General features: G+C 33.2%; 7 protein-coding genes across 9 annotated transcripts in view; 4 read left to right on the top strand and 3 right to left on the bottom strand.

Moving 5' to 3' along the window:
* The first annotated feature begins 269 nt into the window (after positions 1 to 269).
* On the top strand, positions 270 to 3,271 carry Hlc (putative ATP-dependent RNA helicase DDX56). Of its 2 annotated transcripts, none has more exons than XM_031973568.2 (6): positions 270 to 615; positions 753 to 1,196; positions 1,258 to 1,517; positions 1,600 to 1,792; positions 1,868 to 2,172; positions 2,370 to 3,271. In XM_031973568.2, the coding sequence occupies exons 1-6, from the start codon at positions 526 to 528 to the stop codon at positions 2,722 to 2,724; spliced, it is 1,647 nt and encodes a 548-aa protein (XP_031829428.1). In that variant the 5' UTR covers positions 270 to 525; the 3' UTR covers positions 2,725 to 3,271. The 2 variants fall into 2 exon arrangements, with proteins under 2 accessions (XP_031829428.1, XP_076229150.1); XM_076373035.1 differs by having other exon boundaries at positions 740 to 1,196.
* LOC116425613 (protein PBDC1) lies at positions 2,752 to 3,854 on the bottom strand. The gene is made up of 4 exons (XM_031973575.2): positions 3,703 to 3,854; positions 3,473 to 3,538; positions 3,342 to 3,401; positions 2,752 to 3,271 (listed from the first exon to the last, which is right to left on the bottom strand). Exons 1-4 carry the CDS (start codon positions 3,721 to 3,723, stop codon positions 2,912 to 2,914), a joined length of 507 nt encoding a protein of 168 aa, XP_031829435.1. The 5' UTR covers positions 3,724 to 3,854; the 3' UTR covers positions 2,752 to 2,911.
* Positions 3,855 to 3,945: 91 nt separating this feature from the next.
* Positions 3,946 to 5,828, top strand: eIF2Bbeta (eukaryotic translation initiation factor 2B subunit beta). Of its 2 annotated transcripts, XM_031973571.2 has the most exons (6): positions 3,946 to 4,097; positions 4,163 to 4,249; positions 4,569 to 4,850; positions 4,922 to 5,078; positions 5,202 to 5,596; positions 5,678 to 5,828. In XM_031973571.2, the coding sequence occupies exons 1-6, from the start codon at positions 4,030 to 4,032 to the stop codon at positions 5,748 to 5,750; spliced, it is 1,062 nt and encodes a 353-aa protein (XP_031829431.1). In that variant the 5' UTR covers positions 3,946 to 4,029; the 3' UTR covers positions 5,751 to 5,828. The 2 variants fall into 2 exon arrangements, with proteins under 2 accessions (XP_031829431.1, XP_031829433.1); XM_031973573.2 differs by lacking the exons at positions 3,946 to 4,097; positions 4,163 to 4,249 and adding an exon at positions 4,273 to 4,438.
* Positions 5,829 to 5,992: 164 nt separating this feature from the next.
* On the bottom strand, positions 5,993 to 6,839 carry amrt (TM2 domain-containing protein 2 amaretto). Its single transcript, XM_031973574.2, has 3 exons — positions 6,601 to 6,839; positions 6,422 to 6,509; positions 5,993 to 6,322 (listed from the first exon to the last, which is right to left on the bottom strand). Exons 1-3 carry the CDS (start codon positions 6,741 to 6,743, stop codon positions 5,993 to 5,995), a joined length of 561 nt encoding a protein of 186 aa, XP_031829434.1. The 5' UTR covers positions 6,744 to 6,839.
* A 151-nt stretch (positions 6,840 to 6,990) lies between these two features.
* On the top strand, positions 6,991 to 11,299 carry Su(fu) (suppressor of fused). The gene is made up of 7 exons (XM_031973570.2): positions 6,991 to 7,356; positions 8,092 to 8,184; positions 9,358 to 9,667; positions 9,828 to 10,063; positions 10,141 to 10,371; positions 10,452 to 10,659; positions 10,739 to 11,299. Exons 1-7 carry the CDS (start codon positions 7,184 to 7,186, stop codon positions 10,802 to 10,804), a joined length of 1,317 nt encoding a protein of 438 aa, XP_031829430.1. The 5' UTR covers positions 6,991 to 7,183; the 3' UTR covers positions 10,805 to 11,299.
* A 396-nt stretch (positions 11,300 to 11,695) lies between these two features.
* The window catches only part of neur (E3 ubiquitin-protein ligase neur), a 150,007-nt gene continuing 140,407 nt past the window's right edge, over positions 11,696 to 21,295 (top strand). The window contains exon 1 of the mRNA XM_031973529.2: positions 11,696 to 11,897. Coding sequence (XP_031829389.1) covers positions 11,855 to 11,897 — 43 coding nt within the window. The 5' untranslated portion in view covers positions 11,696 to 11,854. The remainder of the gene's footprint in view (positions 11,898 to 21,295) is intronic.
* Positions 13,846 to 18,530, bottom strand: LOC116425588 (uncharacterized). The gene is made up of 4 exons (XM_031973531.2): positions 18,089 to 18,530; positions 17,096 to 17,272; positions 16,396 to 16,510; positions 13,846 to 15,690 (listed from the first exon to the last, which is right to left on the bottom strand). The coding sequence occupies exons 1-4, from the start codon at positions 18,150 to 18,152 to the stop codon at positions 15,576 to 15,578; spliced, it is 471 nt and encodes a 156-aa protein (XP_031829391.1). The 5' UTR covers positions 18,153 to 18,530; the 3' UTR covers positions 13,846 to 15,575.

Raw genomic sequence — 21,295 nt, 5'->3', positions numbered from 1 at the left:
TAATCCTTTGAGTTATAAGCCAGTTGCTTGGCAAAAATTATTATTTTCGTTGAACTATCAAATATTTGATTCGATTGTGACCGTTATTGAAGCGTTAAAGCTCGCTGATTTTAGTTATCATTTATTAAGAAAAATCTGTGTAGAAAATTACAAGAAGATTCTTATGAAGAAAAATAAAAATGTAAGTATTCAAATTTAATTAAAAATTTTGTGGTGCCATCTATGGCAAAACGTCCAAGCTACTCACCGATTAGTTCCATATATGTACTGTTAGATGACGCTACTATAATATTAAACCGTAAATTTTGTTAATACATCAAATATCTAATAACAATGAAAATAACAGTTGTTATTGAATAATATTAGTGTTAGACGCATCAGTTAATAATTTAACGTAAACGAAACATACCTGTAATTCCATTATATTAGAATTTCTGCCCTTGTACAATCGTACATTAGTGAATGAAAATAAACAACGTGATCTCCGGTTGAGAAATTGACACGTATTGTTAAATTTTGATTAACATGACGTCGAACGAAATGGAAGTAGACGAAGAAAATGAAACAAAACCATTGAACTTTCATGAGTTAGAATTGGACGATAGGATACTAAAGGTATGAAGAGATAACTACATTCTAAATTTAAAGGTTATATTATTGAAAAAAGCTGATTTTGTATTATTTGACACAGTTTACTGTAAATTTCTTTATATATTTTTCACTTATATTTAAAAAATAGTACTTTATTGTAGGCTGTTGCAAAATTAGGTTGGTTAGAACCTACATTGATACAAGAGAAAGCAATACCATTAATGTTAGAGGGGAAAGATATTTTGATAAGAGCCCGTACAGGATCAGGCAAAACAGCTGCATTCGCTATTCCCCTTATCCAAAAGATTTTAATGAACAAACGAACGCAGAAAAAACAAGAGATTAAAGGTCTTATTATAGCACCTAGTAAGGAATTATGCAAACAAATAAATGATGTGGTGGTCAGCTTAACTATAAAATGTAGTAGAGAAGTGAGAGCAGTTGATGTCAGCCCACAAGTGGATTTAAGTGCACAGAAAACATTGTTAGCTGAAAAACCTGATATTGTTGTTGGTACCCCTAGTAGACTGTTGCAACATTTAAAAGCAAATAATATGAAATTGAAACATACTTTGGAGACATTAGTAATTGATGAAGCTGATCTGGTAAGTAATTTTAAATTCTTGCATAAAATATACATACAATAACACAGTCCTTGTATTTTAGATATTTTCATTTGGATATGAAGATGAAATAAAAAATTTGTTAAATTATTTACCCACTGTATACCAAGCAGCTTTAGCCTCTGCAACTTTATCCGAAGATGTTATAACTCTCAAAAAACTAGTTCTTCATAATCCAGCTACTCTAAAACTAGAGGAACCTCCATTAGCTCCATTGTCTCAGTTATCACATTATAGCCTTGCTGCAGAAGAAGAGGATAAGGCTGCCATTTTATATGCTCTATTAAAGTTGAAATTAATTAGGTAATCATATAAATAATTAATACAATTAAATTGTACTTACATTTCATACATGCAAAATCCAAATTATATACCTTTTTTGCAGAGGAAAGACTATTATCTTTGTAAATACAGTAGATCGTTGTTATAAGTTAAAATTATTCTTGGAACAGTTTGGTATACCTACTTGCGTTTTGAATTCCGAATTACCGGCAGTTTCACGATGTAGAGCAGTTACCCAATTCAATTCCGGAACATACGATATTATCATAGCATCAGATGAAAAATCTTTGGAAGAAGTAAATACTTAACATATTAATTATTTAAGTATTACATATGAATTATAAATTTTCAATTCTTATTATCCTTTACAGCCTCACATAGTAAAAGTTAAAAAAGGAAAACGAAAAAAGGACAAGGAATCTGGTGTTGCACGTGGTATAGATTTTCAATTTGTGTCTAATGTAATTAATTTCGACTTTCCTTTGGATGTAAACTCTTACATTCATAGAGCTGGGCGTACTGCCCGAGGAAAGAATCAAGGGACAGCTTTGAGTTTCGTATCAATAAGAGAAAGGACTCTTCTTAATCAACTTGAAGAAGAATTAAAACCTTTTTATAATCGCGATACACTGTTTAAAACATATCAATTCAAACTGGAGGAAGTAGAAGGTTTCAGGTATGTTTTATCATTAATAATTTAATCATGCATAAGAACTAAATTTATACTACATAATCAGTTATTTTATATAAGCTTCGATTTTTTTAAGTTAAGAAAGCTTATTTTTTTATGTGCTCTCTAAAATTAATTGTGGTAGAGTTGAAAACTGCATTTAGTACCTTTTATGTTGGTACTAAAACTTTTTATTTACTTAGGTATCGAGCGAAAGATGCTTGGAAAGCTGTAACGAGAATAGCTGTTCGTGAAGCCCGTTTAAAAGAAATAAAACAGGAAGTTTTAAATTGTGAGAAATTGAAAAGCTATTTTGAAGATAATCCAAGAGATTTACAATCCTTGAGGCAAGATAAAGCACTGCATACTGTAAAATTACAACCACATTTAAAAGATGTACCTGACTATATAGTTCCACCAGCTTTAAAAAGACTAGTAGGCATTGGTAAAAGAAGAAGGTTTAATAGAGAAGCTGCAGCATCAAGGTCTACCGCTACACGATCAAAATACCAAGCTCGAGCATCGAATCCACTAATTAGTTTGCAAATACGAAAATAAAAGAATAATTTGATAACAGCGATATACTTTTTTAAAACGTGTTTATTTGTTTTTCTTCAATATAAATAACATTCTATTAAAATGTGTAACTTTATAGTTTTATATTGTACAAAAATGTAGGTGAAAAATTACATGCTATCCAAGTATTTGTTTTTAACATATAATATAAGAGTATCGCAATTATGATCTATGATTTTTCTGTAATTCCATTAGGTTTGTATTTTTTCCTAATACCATCATTATATCCTTCTCTATTTCTAGCAATTTCAATGGCGTAGAATTGTATTCTAGTGGTGAGTATACAGTTTTCTTCTGAGTAGTCTCCTTCGCAATCTGCCCTTAATAACGTACCGAAACTATAATCCTCTACAAACCCTTTAAATTGTTCACAAAATGGTCTCCACTTTATTTTTCCCTCTTCTGACTTCAATTCTTCTTCGCTTATTTCATCCACTTTCAGATTAGGAAAAGCATCTCGAAAGGTTTTATATATTTGATCATCGTGAGGAGTAAGTTTCAACAGCTTAGGATCAACCGAACATAAAATCTAAAATAGAATAACACAGAATACTGAAGTTTTATCTATTACTATTAAAGTAAGTTAAAAGTATAGTTACACTAAAATAAACTTCAGCATGCTCCATTGCTCTCATCGCCCACATAGCCTCTATAGAAGGCTAAAAAAAATATATGTGAACATTTTATTATGATAAATTTAGTTACCTAATACTGTTTAAATGTAACTTACATCATTCCCAAATTCCTCCGCGGGTCTAGACAGTACACTAGAACCAGCTAGTAATTGATCCGCAGTCTTGAAATTAATACGCATTATTTTATTATTATTAATTTCATCATCAAAATAAAGAACCAACAATAAAATGTGTTAAATATTATTTGCGTTTTCATACGGAGTAGGTTAAGAATCATTAACGTACGGAAAAAGGCATGAAATTACTATGTATTTATTATACTTACAACATCTCCGATAAACGCCATTTCTTTACTATCTAAACACAAGTTAATATAAAGAAATTATCAAGTATATTTTAAAATATTTTCAATAATATTCTACACTGATGATCGAGAATCGAAGATATAATGCACATGTCACGCTATTCGAAACATACATGCAATGAAACTGGTTAAAGTAACACCACTAACAGAACAGGACCAATCATTGTTCTAGTTTAACAGCTGCTGCTGTTTCGTATAGTATCAATGATATTGTTAGAATAAATTATTTTAGCTCTTTTATAACATTATCATAAGAAATAAGAGTATTTAAAATCATTTTTTATTAAAATGGTTGGTACAGGAAGCGAAGATATTCACGAGAGCGTATTAAAATTAATAGATGATATACATTATGGGTAAGAATTTAAGTTTATCTAACCTTTACATAAACTAAATTCTTTAAAATAATTTTGTGTTACAGTGACATAAAAGGCACGTATAATATCGTGGTAGCAACCATGAAGGTTTTAAAAGAAATTATAAATAACACAGAATGGATTACTGCCAAGTACAAATTCCATTTTTATTTAATATACACAGACTTTTGCATATTCTTGAGCAATATTGGATGAGGAACTGTTAGTGTTATTTTTGACAGACAAATATTCTTTACATTACTGAAGAAATTTACATTAGCAAAGTTTAGTATTTAAAGTCTTTAGAACCTGAAAACCTATATATGAAGAGATATTATAATGTAATAAAATGTTATAGTATTCATTCATATATTCTTAGGTTTATGCAACTGTTTTATGTTGATAAATGATTATTAATGTATTTTAATCTGTAATATATAGTATTTTAATTTTATACTCTTGTTTCATAAGAAATCTTATGGATATCATAACACGCAATGGAAAATACTTAGTAGAAGCAATCCCTCTTGAATTCTGTATTGGAAATATGGTACGAAGGATTTTAAAAATAATTAGAGAAGAATATACTTCTGAATTACAAAATAAAACTGAAGAAACAGATCCACAGGAATCCTTGCATAAAATTCTTACTGCAGAGGGTGATCAACAAATTGACTTCAACATCTCTGTTCCTTCTTTGAAATCTGCTCTTATAGAACATATTAATGAATTTGAAACTGAATTGGAGACTTGGTAAGTTACAGTAATAGAACTGAAATTAATTATTTCTTTTTAAATTTCTATAAATCCATCTTCTTTTTCAGTGCAGAAAATATTACATGTTTAGCTCCTGAACATATTCATTCTAATGAAATTATTATGACAATTGGTAAATCTAATTTAGTAGAAGAATTTTTTAAAAAAGCTGCTGCAACTAGAGCATTTGAAGTTATAGTAGCTGAAAGCGGACCGTCTTTAGATGTGAGTATATTTTATGTGGAAAATTAATTATGTTATTAATAAAATGTGATTATTAGTTTAATAATTTACGTCATTTTTAATATACTGTGTACCTAAATGATTAAAAGGTTTCATTATTTATAGGGACATGAAATGGCAATTAATCTTTCAAAAGCAAAAATTAAAACTACTTTAATATCGGATGTAGCTATTTTTGCAATGATGTCACGTGTAAACAAAGTAATAATCGGTACGCACACAGTCATGGCGAATGGAGGGTTGAGAGCGATTTCAGGTTCACATCCTGTTGCTCAAGCAGCAAAACATTATTCTGTTCCAGTAATGGTATTATTACCGCTATATAAGCTCTCTCCGCTATATCTTTGTTCTCATGAACAGGATGGATTTAATAAACATGTTTCACCGTTGCAAGGTGTAATCAATAGTGCCAATGCACATTTATTAGAAAGAATTCATGCTTATAATCCGGCCTTTGATTATGTTCCACCAGAATTGGTTACATTATTTATTTCAAATACGTAAGTACAAATTATCAACCTTAATTTTCTCTATTATTCAATACTGTATATTAATAATATATTTTTATTTTTTCATTTTAGGGGTGGAAATGCACCATCATACATTTATAGATTGCTTAGTGAATTGTACCATCCAGATGATTACGAGTTATAAATATGTCTATAATTATATTCTATGTAACAGTTAAATCGGAAATAACGCACATTGTTTGTAAAAAAAAAGTCTTTTTATATATGTTAGGGCAGTAAGTTATTAACCCAAGAATTCTTTTTTAAGTAACAGAAATATCTATTTATATAGTAACATTTGTACAAGGAGATATAAATTTATTTTACAAAATGCATTTCAATAATTATGCAGACTTAAAAATATGGAAAAACGATGTAAAAAATTCTTTATAAATAAGGATTCCAATTACTACCATCCTCGGGTTGTAAAGAATCAGTTACTAGTAATATTACATCGAATATCCACCACACTCCTGCTCCACCTAATGTTAACAATTTACCTACAGCAGTACCACTTTGGCCTAAACAAAAACGATCCATACCTAGGAAACCTAATAATATACTATACAGTAAAGTAGCAGCAAAATAATGTTCGCTATATTTTATACAAGGAACTCCTTCACGAGTGAACGTTCTGGGTCCGTAACATTCAATGTCAGGAAGTACTATACACGAAACTTTTGTCTTTTCAACATCTTCATATCTGGAACCTCCAAACTACATAAGTAATAAATAAGAATTAATGTTTAATAGAGTAAACAAAGAAAAATATTACATTATATAATATAGACACATAAAACAAATATTGACAAATACTTTTACACAGCCGAATCCAGTTTCTTCTTTGGCAGTTTTATTACCCTTATGATCAATTGGTTCCTCACAGTCTATGAACTCCTTTGGCCTGTGATTTCAAAATATTGTTTCAGTACAGAACTATCAAAGATAAACAAGTATTTGACACGAAACATCAAACACGTTACCTATCTACTTACAGAAATTTACAAAGTACTAATGGTCCTTCGGGTCTATATTCCTGTGGGAACTCCGTAGTTTGATTTATCAACGTGACTCCTAAACACTGTTTTAAATCACAGAGGAGATAAATGAAAACCAGAACCAAATATTGTAACCTCATCTTGTCGAGTTCGGCATTTTTAAACGCACATTTATCGGCGGAGTTTATTGAAACCAATAAAACTGTACCGATAGTACTGCACTTCTACCAACCTGTATGCATGAAGTAGTAAAATGCGCTTGTATAAAAGAGTTTTTTTATTGGATCTGCAGACTAGAGTCTCTATCGGACAAAACCAATAAGAAGTCAGATCGAACAGTACAGACCAATCACGAAACGCTTTCTCTCATTCCCTAAAACGATTTCAGAGACGCGCAGTGATTTCGGAATCATTCGGTCGTCCGCTCCGAAAGAATTTTAGTTTTGTCAAGGATCAGAGACGTGTATTGTGTGCTCGGTGGAAGGTGCATGAGAGCCGTAGACTGTAAACAAAGTGATCTCGTGTAGTGTGTCTGTAAGCTCTTTCGCTCAATCCATTTCGTAGGTAAAAGTATCTCTATATGTACGGAAATATGCGCGAAAGAGATGAATTTTGCCGAAGTTTTCCACCGGGACAACCAACCCAGCCACCGACGACACGGGCTCCGGGCCTTGACGCTCTGCACAGTCTTTGTAAAGAAATCTATCCAGACCAAAGTAATCCACTCACTGTCACCGCTGTCGTTAAATACTGGTACGGAATTCTTTTATTTCATTTGACGCCTTCAAGCGATTTTTAGCCACCGATATACTTAAGGAAGAAAAAAAATAAAAGAGCATACTTGACGTTTAGTAGATGGTATTATAAAGAATGCCTGTATTATTTTTTTGCGCTTCGGGTATACACAATTCAGACTTCTTAATCAGAATTTATAAAATATCTTTGATATTATTAAAGCTATTTCTTTGTAAACCGTTATATATTCACATATGTTAAAGATACATTTTTTAATTTTTTATTAATATAAAGTTTGTAGCAAATTATAAAAAATAAATATTCGATATGAAAAATATTGTCGTAATAGTATTACTTGGTCATTCTGTTCTTATTTACAAAGTAACGTATACACGTGTAATAAATGTTTCTTCGGTTAAATAATATAATTGTAATGCGTTATAATATATTTTAAGAAACCTTTTTTATTTTTAATGTGATAAATGTAATAAGTAATTGTTGTAAGTATATAACGTTCGCTTTTTAAGTGCGTTGTGTGTTACTTCCGATCGGAAATAATATGAGTTTGATATTTGCTAATTAATAAAAAATCGAGGGAGATCTATTTTATTAAAGGGGTAGTATGTAGATGTTTGAGTATGGGACTGTTGCACAGGAAGGGAAGACGACTTATATTTAGTCACCCTTAGTCGGACGTACGTTTAACCGGATGTAAAACCAAATAACTGGGATTTTCTGTGCACCTTTGCGTAGGTTGGGGGGTCCGGATCCTCTCGACTACATAAGCATGTACGAAAATCCAGGTTGCCCTGAGTTAGGCGTACCACCGCATTGGCACTATATTAGGTAAGTTACTGAAATTTTATAAAGCATCTTCAACCATTTGAATATTCCAGTTTCTCTAAATTTTTCACCGAATTATATTTTTCTGAAAAATATCGATTTATTCAATAACGACGTATTTTTACCCATTAATTCAGCACATTTTGATTACTAATTTTTATGTTACAGCTTATATGTAGCTTCAACTATTTTCTTTCTTTCCTATTAGTTCTTTGTAATATGTTAATAATTTGGTTTTTTATTAGAAACTTTTGTCGTTCATTCGTATTGCACACGCGATTTTTGAGTTAATTCTGCCGTTCGTCATTCATTCAGGAAAGATGGGTCACATACCTTTTTGTGCCCTTCTTTGTTTCGTGACATAGAAAAGAGGGAAGAATGTGAGAGTCGGAAAAAAAAACGGGAAGTCGGGTATTCGTCAGTGTCACCCTATTGAGTAGCGGGAGTGTGCCTCTGTTTGATGTGGGTGCTTGTTATTCTTCCAACACACCCTTGATGACACGTATAGACCGTGCACATTTCTGTCGTTGGAAAATTTCACTTACTGTATTACCGCGGTTACTGAGAAAAGGTTATCTCAGGTACACAAACTTTTTAATTTGTTCATTAATGTGAAAACAATTTTGTATTAAATTTGATACAACAAAGAGATCAATAATTAATTGCAACTGAAATGTGAATTTACGATATTTCTATAGAAGATGGGGATGATTCAGTTGAAAGACAAATGATTTCCCATTTCGGGAATTCCTTATTAAAGCTTAGGCGCCGAATGACGAATGGTCTGCCGCGTAAGGGTGTTCCTCTTCGTTTTTTTCATAATGCATGACCCTTTCTTCTTCAGTTTGCAGCAGCTGTTCCAATAGTTCCCTTTTTCTCTATATATAGAAAGTGTAGGGTACAGGAAGATAAAGTCGTTTAAAATGCGGCGCGTCGGAAATAGATGAGCGGGACTTCCCCTTTTCCGTCTGTCCTATCTAAATATGTTCCGCCATTGACTAAATCTAGTCCACTTTTTCTGAATTAAGTCTGGAGTTATATTTATCTTGATAGATATTTGTAATTCCATGGCCTTAAAGCAAGACTTTCCCTTTAAATCGTCTTGTCTCTTTCTCATAGTATCTTAAAATAGTAATGCTTCTTTGTTGAAGTTTATTGGAAAACTTTATTATTTAGTTTGGGCTTATCGGATCTACATGGAGATGGTAGGATACATCCAAAAAGTGGTCCAGGTCGTCCGAGTGGGTTTGGATTTGAACTGACCTTCAGATTAGTCAGGGAAAGAAATGAAATGACTCCTCCTACTTGGCCAGCAAATGTGATGCAGCAATTAGCAAAATATGTTTTTAATTCTGGGAATATGTTGATGCCTGGTGATCATGTATCATGGCATGCTCCTCTCGATAATGGCAATGGTCGCATCACACAAATTCTAATGGGGAGAGATCCACAATTACCAACATCTATATATACACCTCATGGTGATGTGAGTTACATACATAATTTTATAGTAACAATATATTTTTAATTATGTTTTCATATGAATTGTAATGTTACATCATTTATAGTTTTAATTAAAATCATTTATTTATTTATAATAAATGTTTGTGTATTATGGTTTTGATGGTTAATGCATAATGTTACAGGTTTCATTTGTTCAAATTATAGGAGTAACATCCGAAGAATTACAGGCTGCGCAACATTGGAATGGCTTAGGTCTTGTGAGTTTACTAAAGACTAGCCGTGTTTGTGGACCTTGGTTGGTAACAGACATGAGGAGGATGCATTCCATTATGGAAGATGAACCCTCCATAGCAGAGAAAATAGAAAGCGGAATAGAAAAAGAAGGTTCCAATTTAAGTGGTGTGTCTGCAAAGTGTTGGCAAGTGTTTTAAATTAACTTCACAGTAATTAAAATAAAATTCACTGGCACTATTATAACAATTAACTAATTTACAGGTGGGTCCAAGTAAATTATGATAGAAGCTCGGAAAAATATAGAGAAAAAAGGAATGAATCAGACGAAGATGAAGAAGAGGAAGAAGATATAAAACCAGTTATAAAGTCAGAAAGATTATCTCCGTGTGAATTGGATTCAAATTTATCTCATGATCATTTTGTTAAAGTCTTACCAGGGCTTCATTTAACTTTTAACCTTGAAGCGGGATCTCTGTTACCGTTAGCAATAAAGTATATATTGTTATAATATACTGTTTTTACAATAAAATATTTTGATAATTTAATAATATTAAATATGATTTATTTTATAGGGGTCGTGTCATGCATGGAAGGCATTTCACATTCAAATCTATATTATCCAATACAGCTGTCACTATCGTAGCACCAACAGTTACTGGGACACTTGTTTCTAGAGAGAAACCATATGTAGTTCAAGGACCATGGTTACAAGTTTTGCTTCCAGAAGATCTGTCAGAAAAAATGGCCCAAGAATTTCAAATTTTAAATTCACCAAATGAGGTAAATAATATTGGAACTTATTTTTTAGGATGTATTATTACTTTTGTAATTGCAAATTTAATATTGACATATTTTACAGGTACAATTGCCAAAGACGTTTTCATGGCCTGAACATAAATTAGTTATTACTGTTGTTAATGATTGAGACCGAATCAAAAGCGATCCACGTTTTATTGCGTTTGACTAAGTTAGCATAATCAGTTAACATAAGCGAAGTATTATCTATTTCAATTGTGAAAATGGATTTGAAACAATTTATTTATAACTGTATATAATTCGAGCAATGGATCGAACTCTGAGACTACATATATCAATATGTAAAAGAGGTGCTATATTATATTTATATATTTACCCAGAAAATTTATTCTACGTTTTGCCGAGGGAAAGTTTTCTGCGCCTCTCATTTGCAGGTTGATACCTGTTAAATGATCTATATTTAATTGTGTACATAATAGAAGAGAAGTTAAGTGTAATTGTATTTGATATACGAGTTTACACATTGTTACAGCTAATGAACATTTTTTTGTAAATAGAGGAGACTAAAATTCTGTCATTACTCGTGACGGTACCTTGTACCAATTTTTATAAAAGAAACGTGTAATGGAATAAAGTATGAAGTGTAATATTTATAAGCAAATTACATAGTTTATTTTTCAAATATTTATTATAAATCATACGCGCGATCATCCTTGATGTTCTAATAATGTTCACTTTTCATCTATGAAGTAAAAGGTTTTGAAAACATTTAGTTTCTGACGTTACCCAAATAATTCGGACACTTGTTTTTCATTTTTACCTAATATTGCATTTTAATCATTCAGTTTGCCTTTCATGGGATCTGTTTGGGATCATTTCTCATTTCGCCGAGTAATCTTCCTCCTCGCCCTTCTTCTTGTAATATCTCTGTACTCCCCCACTTTTTCAACCTCCAACTTGTTGTTTGTTTTCGCCAAGTGGGGTTGACAAAAGAAACGGTAAAGGTTGGCCCGAGCGTTCTGAGAGATAGGTATGACATTGGGACTATCGTACGAATAAACAATACGCCTGTTAGTATTAAAATCGTTGCCGCGGTGAACGGACGGTTACTCTGTCACCACCTGACATCAGTGTCACGTTCGTCATCAAACATATTTAAATTCTATGTGTCAATCTTCCGTTTTTAAAAGTGTAGTAATAGGGAGAGTAGAAGAAAGAAATGATGGTGGCTGATTTCGAAAGACGCACGTCTTCGTTATTAAGTAAGTACATAATAATATTGTATAAAATATTACATAATTCATTGTATCACGGAATAACGAGTGCTTCTATTAAACAAATCTGAGTAATACATGAAAGTACTGAGGTATTAACAGCACAAGATATTTTTTCAAAGATTGCACGAATAAGCATAACAAATTAATTGTAACTACAACTATTGCCCTAAAAATAGTTATCAATAACCACTGAGATTAATCAACAGTTAATTACGAAATGAAATATTCTTTAGTGTTTTTCTTGGATTGTGCACCAATTGAATCATTTGTTCTTTAACTAAATATGTGTACATATTTTGATACACACTATAAAATATGATTAGTATCTTGATTCCTTAATTTACATATAACTTCTTATTTACTTAGTTTAAAAAAATGTCGTCTATATTTCATTAGAAAACGTTGAATATTTTTGGTGACAAATTTTCGAGTGCAAACGACGGTTAGCTCTATGATATTGTCAGTAAGATGTACATAAAAGTCCTACTCGAGCGAACAAATTCTTGATGACTCTGAAGAAACAGATCCAAAGAAAAACGACGATGCAGGCGGAGGCGAACTCTTCAACTTCCTCGCCAGTGATGTTCCTGACGACATTAACGATTCCCCGGAAAATGTTCGCGAACGTTTGTACAGTGTCGATCCAAAGATCCATTAGGAAACAGATCGCCTGGAACATCAGGTTCACCACCGCTAGTATCAGCTCGATTAGCCTCGCCAGGAAATCGAACAAGATGTCCATTAACTGGCCCAGGCTATCCCAAAGCCAACAGACCACCCGTGACAAGAATTCGACATACTGCTGCCTGACGACCGTCACGCGTTTGTTCATGATCGACGATTTTCCGGTAACCCCTGTGTTCTTCGCATACTCTTTCGACTCTGTTCCCACGTGCACAGTTTACATCAAAATCGCGAAGAAATCGCGCGGTTGACAAGCTTGAATGACGTTACATTATATTCCAGTGAAGCTACAAATTTGAATAAGTTCACGAGCCTGTGCTCTTATGTTTCCCTTTTTTTGAATCGACACTGATTACAATAAAACTCGATTCACACTGTTGTATACCCAATAGCCCAAGCAAACGCTAGCACGTCACGATTACTAAGGCTTTAGATTAATGTCGTATAACGCTCGAGTCTTCGAATCTTCAAGGCTTAACTTTAAAGGCTGAGTCTTGAAAACTTGGAGTATAATAAATCTTGAGTCTTCGAAGACTCAGCCTTGAAGCTTCGAAAAATAAAACTGACTCTGAGACCCCTAAACACTCGAGCGTGTATATTTGAAAACTTCAGTCTTCTAAGTATTCTCAATTTCCTAGGCTGCAGTTTTGCGGTGTTAATATAGTAACTTTTTGAGTCTTGAAGCTTAAAGATCTTAAACCGACAGTTTTTAGAGCTGAAGCTCAAGTTGCGACTGCAGCTTTCAAGGCTTGAAGTTCGGAGCTCATTTTTACAATACTACCAGATAACTTAGCGCAAAATATATGAATTACCGGGACAAACCAATTCTTGGATTTCTTTTCTTTATAAGTCATTACTTCTCCACTCTCTTCCACATTTTCCTTTTAAGAATATCAATATATATAGCAGCACGCCGAAACAGACTTGGATAATTCTTGCGTACTCAAGCCATCACATTATGCTGTTATACTTCATTTCGGGAGGAAGTTTGGTGTGCATGTATTTACTTATAACCATCAATCACTTTAACCCCTTTTTCATACAAAATTATGCGCAATTACCTATCACCAAAAGACTGTTATTCAATGCACCATCGGTAATGACATATATCGTGAATAAAAAATGGTATTGTACTACTTTTCTGATAGAAATAGGTTCAAATACAGGATGCGCATACGGTTATTTGTCATAGCTTTTATTTTAGTTTATTTTTATTTTATTAGATATTGAAAGTAGTAAAACAATGTACATTATAATGTGCGTCAGGTTTAAACGGATTAATACTTAATTAGTGTTAGTAGGACCTTGATTAATCTGGTCTCGAGCATCCAGATAGTTAACCAGGATTTCGATTATTTGAAGTCTCGGATTGTATCTCAAAATAAATACAGTCAGGTTTTGCAACACTTCTTTGCGAATTCAGCATGTTATTTCAAAACGAGTTGCAAAAATTGATTTTTCAAACTACACGAGTACGTAAATATTTTCCATAAAAACACGAGTCTTATGAGAATCAATTTTTCATCAGTTTTATTCGAGAAACATAAAACAATCGAAATACTTATGAAATATTCAGGATATTTTATAATCGTAGTCAATGCACTTTGTCTCATCACTATGCAGCAAAGTGATCTCTGGATTGCGATCTTATCTTCGTTACTTTTCTTTTTCCTTTTTTTGTTTTAAGCCCTGTACAGGGCGATTCCTGAAACTGGGTCGAGCTGTAGCTTCTTTCTATGCAGAGGTAGAGGGAACGGTCGAGTGGTTTAATGAGGACTGCTTTCCTTTAATATAATTATTTCTTCAAGTGCAACGATGCAGGTGCAATGCGTGTTACATTCTTTTCTTGGAATGCAAAATGAGTTTTTAATCACCTTTTTTCGCATTAATTCATTCGCCATTCTGCTAATTGATGGCATTTAATTTCGTTAATGTTAGAAATTCAATTTTATGCACAAATGCTATTGTTACACAAAATTCGAAGTCTTTATTTCGAATAGAAATCTTTCGCAAGTTTGTTACACGTTTATTATCTACTATAAGAGCAATTGTTTTTTTATTAAAATTACGATCCTGGTTTTTCTATAAAATTTGTTGTTTCTCTAATTCAAGCTCGCAAATATGCAGGGTACCGCATTAAGAGTTACAGGTAATTTTAAATTAAAATTTGATTTATTTAATATGTTATACAGTCTGCTGTTGTTTCATTAATGTATATCTCACTGTTGTCAAGCGATGACTATTATATATTATACTCTATTTTTCATACTCTTTACGATATTTGTTCGATTTAAGTTAATGATTATGTTCATATTATATAAGTACTCGTTATTAACATGGCAGTCCTTTCGTCGTTCCTATTTGCAAACTATCTAGCAGTATCAAATAGAGAGTCTGTTTTGAATATTTGTTGACTATGCAATGTGTCCGATATGAGTATGCATATGAAATCATTTCATATTTTTTCAAATTGCTGAAAATACAATTTTGATCACACCTGTTCTCAGATGATAAATGATATTGATAAATACTTGTAAACGATTCCAAACTCTTTTTTGAGGGAAATAAATATTTTTAAATAATCTGATCTATATATATATATATCCCAAAAATTTAAAATTCTGTGTAATTGCAACACAACTATCTTTTACATTAATAATATAAGAAATCATTTTTATACTTTGAAATCAAACATACTCTGTATCTGGATTTCATATTGTACTAACTAGTCTATCTATAAATCGATATAATTCTCTATATCGATGTGTAATTATTATTATTATTAATAAGTATTAATATTATTATTAATCGAAGATATTACTTCTTTTTCATCGTTGGTCCACAGCTAATTGGTCGTATTACATTATAGTTTTAAGTTCGTAGTGGTCCATTACACGCATCCCAATAAAGGCTTCCTTTTTCTTATATACAATAATTGCCTATGATTGTAATCGATATGTGATATGTAGAATATCTTCGTCAGACGAACTCGGCGAAAAGCGACAAAATCAGAAGTGTAAATGAAGCTGTCTGTCGTATGGATCCATTGCAAGCATCTGCGTCGTTGCAGGATTGAACGCAACCGCGGACGTATCTGGAAATTACAGTTTAAGCTCAAAACATTAAAAACACGCGTATAATCGTACCATAAATTCTATAATAACTTGTGCAATCTGAAATTGAATTTTTTCAAATTTTTTCGATACTGAATTTTCATCCTTTTATTTCTCGATTCTATTTCAAAATTATTATCGAATTCTGACAAACTTAAATGTTTAATTCAGTTTAACCCCTTGTCCTAGATTTATTTCACAACTGTGTTTGATAAAATAACTTTATCGTTAATAATTTAGTAGAAGAAGGAAAGAATTTATGCTTCTTCTGTGTCTGCATTTGCTCTAAAGATTAAAGATTTATAATAGACACGTAATATGTTATTTATATGGGAACTAAATAAATAACATTTAGATTTGATGAATTTGATTGAACATTTCATTACGATTCTAACTCGATATTATAGAAGGAGGAGTTAATTTTGTAAATATGTTTTTATTGGTGATATAATTTTATTTGTGAAACTGATATCTTACGGTATTAATTTCCTTTCTTTCTTTCTTAAGAAAAAAAATATTAAATAGTGTTTGACTATGTTTCACAGTTTCTGTACTTTCGATTTTCCAGTTTCTTTTTCTGTCTGGTCGCGTGTCACGGCCATTCAATTTCAGATTGTCCAACTACCGTCGCCTTCTGTTATCATTTATAAGAAAGTAAGCAAAACTTGTTTCGCGCTTAAACTCACTTGTCGTCGAAGTAGAACCCTCCGCAATGCGACATTCTTATAATTTCCGAGTCGGTCGTCAAAGTTCCACTGTCCAACGCGCAGCTTCTCACCGTTAAAGAGACTCCAGACTCGTCTAATCAGTCACAAATAATTTTTTTTTATCCTCATACTCGAATGAAAAAGAAGATTATCGAATTTCTAGAGTGCTAATTTCCCCCGTCTCCTGTGCTGCATGTCTCGAACAGATATGAACAATTCGAAATCGCTAATATAGACTCAAATCAGTGATTTGAAATCACACGATCAAAGAAAACATGAAACACTTACATTTTTCTATTTTTTAACGCTTCTAATTAGTACTTCTAAATTGTACACTATAATAATTACCAGGAATTAATAGGGACACAATAATATACTTCTAATGTACACAATGAATAAGTATTGTTGTTTATCAAAAGACAACTAAATTTCATGAAACTTGCGGTTAAAAACATTTGGAATTGTTATTTTTATTTGTTACTATTATTTGGACCATAATACATTCACAGTTATTGAGAAAGTAGCCACCTCATTATTTTGAGTAATTTAGCCACCCTCTTGGCGCCTAAGGTCTTCGACACGGACCGTATTGTGCCGTGAACCATAGTGTATTCAGTGAACACGTAGCGCGAAAAGGGGGTTAAGGACCACTCGCAATCACAAAAGGAGGAAGTTTTACCGTATATGCCTGCTATTTTGATGCACGCGGTCGCAGGGAAGAGACCATCGCGGCCCTTGCGACCTCCCAGGCATGGCGACTCCAAGAAAGCGAGACTCCCGTTATTGTGGAACGGATCGTCGCAGGGCTTATTGTCGCCGTCGATCGACACGCACTTGAAACAGTCAATAGCCCAGCCTGGCGCGACAGAATCAGAGATCATTCAAGTACAATTAACGCAGACGTTTCGATCGAAGTCAGGCATTTCTTATTTGAAACGTCTAAGAAATTGTGGACTACTAATGAAATGTTTGAGAATGAGATGTTAGGTAACAATTTGATTAATTATACTATAAATAAATTCATTTGACTACAAGTTATTTTCAATTGTACATTAGCTTAGTTAGATAATAATTTTCTGTCATTATCTTCTATTACTCTTTACCTAAGAAATTATTCTTCCAAATCATTTCTTTTGTCTTTACATAAAACGAAGGATTATTTTTCATTGTGAAATATATACTTATGAAATTATTTATTCACAAAGCTGGTTTATCAATTACGCGTCTTCCTTTAACACTTTGAGTACGGTTGATTTAATTGTCTATCATAGTTAAACTGTGGTTCCCTATAAAATACCGAAGCTATAGAATTTCAAGTCAAATAGAAAATGATTTCTTTCATAAAGAATTTCAATGGACTGAAAATACTATAAAAAGCGTGCCATTCACAATTTTAATTCCCACTTCGCGCATAAAACGTTAAATCAATTTCGCATATATTCTCATTAGACGTTACAACACGTAAAGTGCTATTTAGAAAGCTAATAACGCCTCCACGTTACGCTTCTCAAACATCTATCTCCAAAAGATATCACCGAACTAACAATACCAAAAAAGATCATTACAAAAAAGATGGTGATCTCAACACGAACTCCAATCGCCTAAGACCGACATCTACATTACCCATACACGGCGCTCAAACTAAAATACTCTATCATCCATGGAAACTGACCTTGCGACACGACGAGCAGCGCGATCAGTCCGAAGCAAACCATCCAAGAGAAACCGACATCCATCTTTCCCCGAATCCGCGAGCGGTCTACCCAGGAAGCGAGCGATCCCCTGATTGCCGTCAGCTGTTGAGCCCAAAGTCCTCCGAGTCGCGTTCCTCCAGCGGGTTCATGTCAGTCGGGACGAAACGGTGCCAGACAAGACGATTAGCATGTCTCGGTGATCACGGACGAGTCCGCAGGTGTAGCCGGGTTAGCGTACCTCGGCGACGCTGCTGAGCGAAGTATCACATCCACGACGCAGTGTTTTGCCGGACGGTTACCAAGGCGATGATTCGTCGTCGTTGATTCTTTCTCGGGAATATACCTGGGGCTGATCGATGATCCTCTCGGGGCTGGGACGAAGGAAACCGTGAGGACGTGCGGCCTAGGGTACTCCTCCGCAGGGTCTCCTTCGGGTCTGACCCGGGATCTACGCAGGAACACCGTGGACTGGAACAGTCCGCAATTGCGTGATACCATTCCGCGGAATGGAACGATAAAATGGGTGCCTGGCACACGCGAATTGTGGGCGCAGTTGCGACTCCGGGGTGCGTGTAGCCGCGTGGACACTTTGCTCGGGCGAGAACACGTGAGTGGGTGTAGCTCGTGGCTAGGGCTACAGTGCCTTGCTCGGGAAATGGAGCTATCGCCGGAGGTATGGTGCTGTTGCGTGTTGTCGTTGATCGAGCGTTGTAGGAGGCGGTTCGGAGATCGTTTCGGTATGTACTTTTATTGGCGTTGGAAGGAATATGGTGACTTTCTTCTGGGTCACTAGAGTTAACAACCTGAGTGCCGGATAATACTCCTGTGTTTCGGTGGAGTGATACCTTCAGCAAGCTATTCTCGGTGGTTAAGGCTTGCTGCTATGCGCCGTGGCCTTTTGAAAAAATTATCCCGAATGTTTCGGTGACGTTGCGGATAGCTTTGTGGAGCTAGGAATTAGTTTTTATGAAAGGATTGTTTTGTATTCGAAAACCTTAATAGTGACTGTGCGATGTTGTGGCCTAAATGTTTCTGATCTTTTATTTTGATGTAGAAAATGAGCAATGGACTTATAAAACTTTGTTTGATATATTTATTGTGGAGTTACTTGTGTGTGGCAATTCTTTGGTCAGATTTGACGCTAGAACTACCAGATTACTACCATTCCTGATTTCTTATTTTCAAATTATTGAAAAGATGACAAATGGTTTTCTGGAAAATTATTAGAGAAATTGTTTTTGTAAGACTCTGAATTATAAATTAGTTGATATCACGGTAGGTACTTTTACAGTTTCTTTTTCAATTCAAGAAGAAATTCAATTCGACTACTCGGTAGTTCTATTGTTAAATATTCATTTTGATGGTGTTATATTGATTGAAACGAATTTCATTATGCTCTATGAGACAATAAATATTTAATTTTCAATTTCTATCATTTATTTTTATCAACTTCAGTTAAATCGATACTAGTCACTAATAACCATCGTAATATCAAATCTTCAGTGATTTTTATGTTAATCAACGTATTGACTAATGTTTTTGATATATAGATACAAAATATGGTTTTTTGGACATTGAAAATGAAACAAACTAGCTTTAAGTGTACATTATTCTGTTTTCTGCAAATGTACTAATTTGCTGACATCAAAGAGTTTGCCTTTAAAAAAGATCAATCTAGGCCTGTTCGTCAGCTATCGACATCAAACATTTAGCACCACAGTTTCCCTGGTGATACTCCAGTACCCAACCGTCTCGATTATTAACAAAGTTGAGAACAGAGCCCCCTTCTGGCTGTGGTATGCGAATACCTTGAAATGTTTAATCTCTGAAGACACTTCTTACAAGAATGGTAAAAGCCTTAAAAATTAATTTTCGGAATTTCATTTATATGAATCGTGTTTCACATTTTGCAATGGGTTGTGTTAAAAGGAATTCGTTCTGATCATAGAGTTTTCTTGTTTTCCAATTTATTCTGTCTTAAAAGAAGTCACCATATTTAATCCACGAAAATAGAATATATAGAATGAGATTAACTAAGTTTAGATAACGATCAACTAACGTTCAGATAAAGTAAATATTGATCGTAATAAAGTAAAAGATTATTTAAATAACAAAATTTTTCTAGATGTTTTTGTACGGGTATCTTCATTTCTCGGCCCTGTCTAATTAATTTCTCTTTTAGCTGTCATCTGAACTCAGTTAAATTATACAGAGATAGCGGATGAATAATAGCAATGCTTTAAATTAATAAAGGTGTTGATTTGCAAAAGATTTTAAGTATCAGATTTAACCCTTTGTGTTTTGAATTATTTTTCATGATTACTATCTTTACTGTTTTTATTCTAGATTCTTTGATCTGTTTGAACGATACATATATTAACATAAACAATATTTTAATTCTAAACTAAATTAAATTTTAAGAAATTTGAGCATTTTTGGTTTAGAGAATTATTTTAATGAAAATGGTATTTCGAAGTACCTTCAGGACATAAGGGGTTAAAAGATCTTTGAAAATAAAGGTATTTAAAGCAATTCGTATAAAAGAACAGTTTAAATTATTTCTTATACTTAAATTTCAAGAAAGTGTTCGAATAGAATGTATTTTCTCAGATCTCTTATGGCAGACAGTTGGATTACAGACAAGTGTGCCAAGTTTGTGTACATCTGAGAAGGTTAATATTATCTTTCTGTACGCGTAACTTATGTTTCAGTTACACAGTCAAATCGCTTTAAAACGTCAATGACTTCTAGTTAATGACTTCTAGTTTAAGGTTATTCAAATATTTTGTGTTTTCATTCTCAGTTCATTGGCCTAAGTCAACGACCGAAGTTAATCTTATAGGCAAACTGTTTTCGAAAGGTCCTTGAATTTGATAACATTCAAAAATCGGTTCCTTTAACGAAAAGTATTTTCATTTGAATTTTAATTATATTTCAACTTATTGTCACGAATCATAATCTCTTACTTTGATGAAAAACGGATATTTTACTTAAAGAAAGACAATTAACGATCTTTGTTGAGAAAGACAATTAAATGTCTTTGATGTCCTTAACTAAGGGTAAATCTTGCCCACCATAAAATATCTCTTTTCGAACTAGACTTCTGTGCAGAGGTTCACGAACTGTTCTCGTCCATATCAGGGCCAACTGGGCTGAGATAATTGTAAGACAGGCTCTTCAAGACA

Source organism: Nomia melanderi, chromosome 13 (assembly GCF_051020985.1).
Source record: "Nomia melanderi isolate GNS246 chromosome 13, iyNomMela1, whole genome shotgun sequence".
Classification (NCBI taxonomy): Eukaryota; Metazoa; Arthropoda; class Insecta; order Hymenoptera; family Halictidae; genus Nomia; species Nomia melanderi.
Note: the sequence above shows the minus strand (reverse complement) of the source record. Positions and strands in the feature narration are given on the sequence as shown.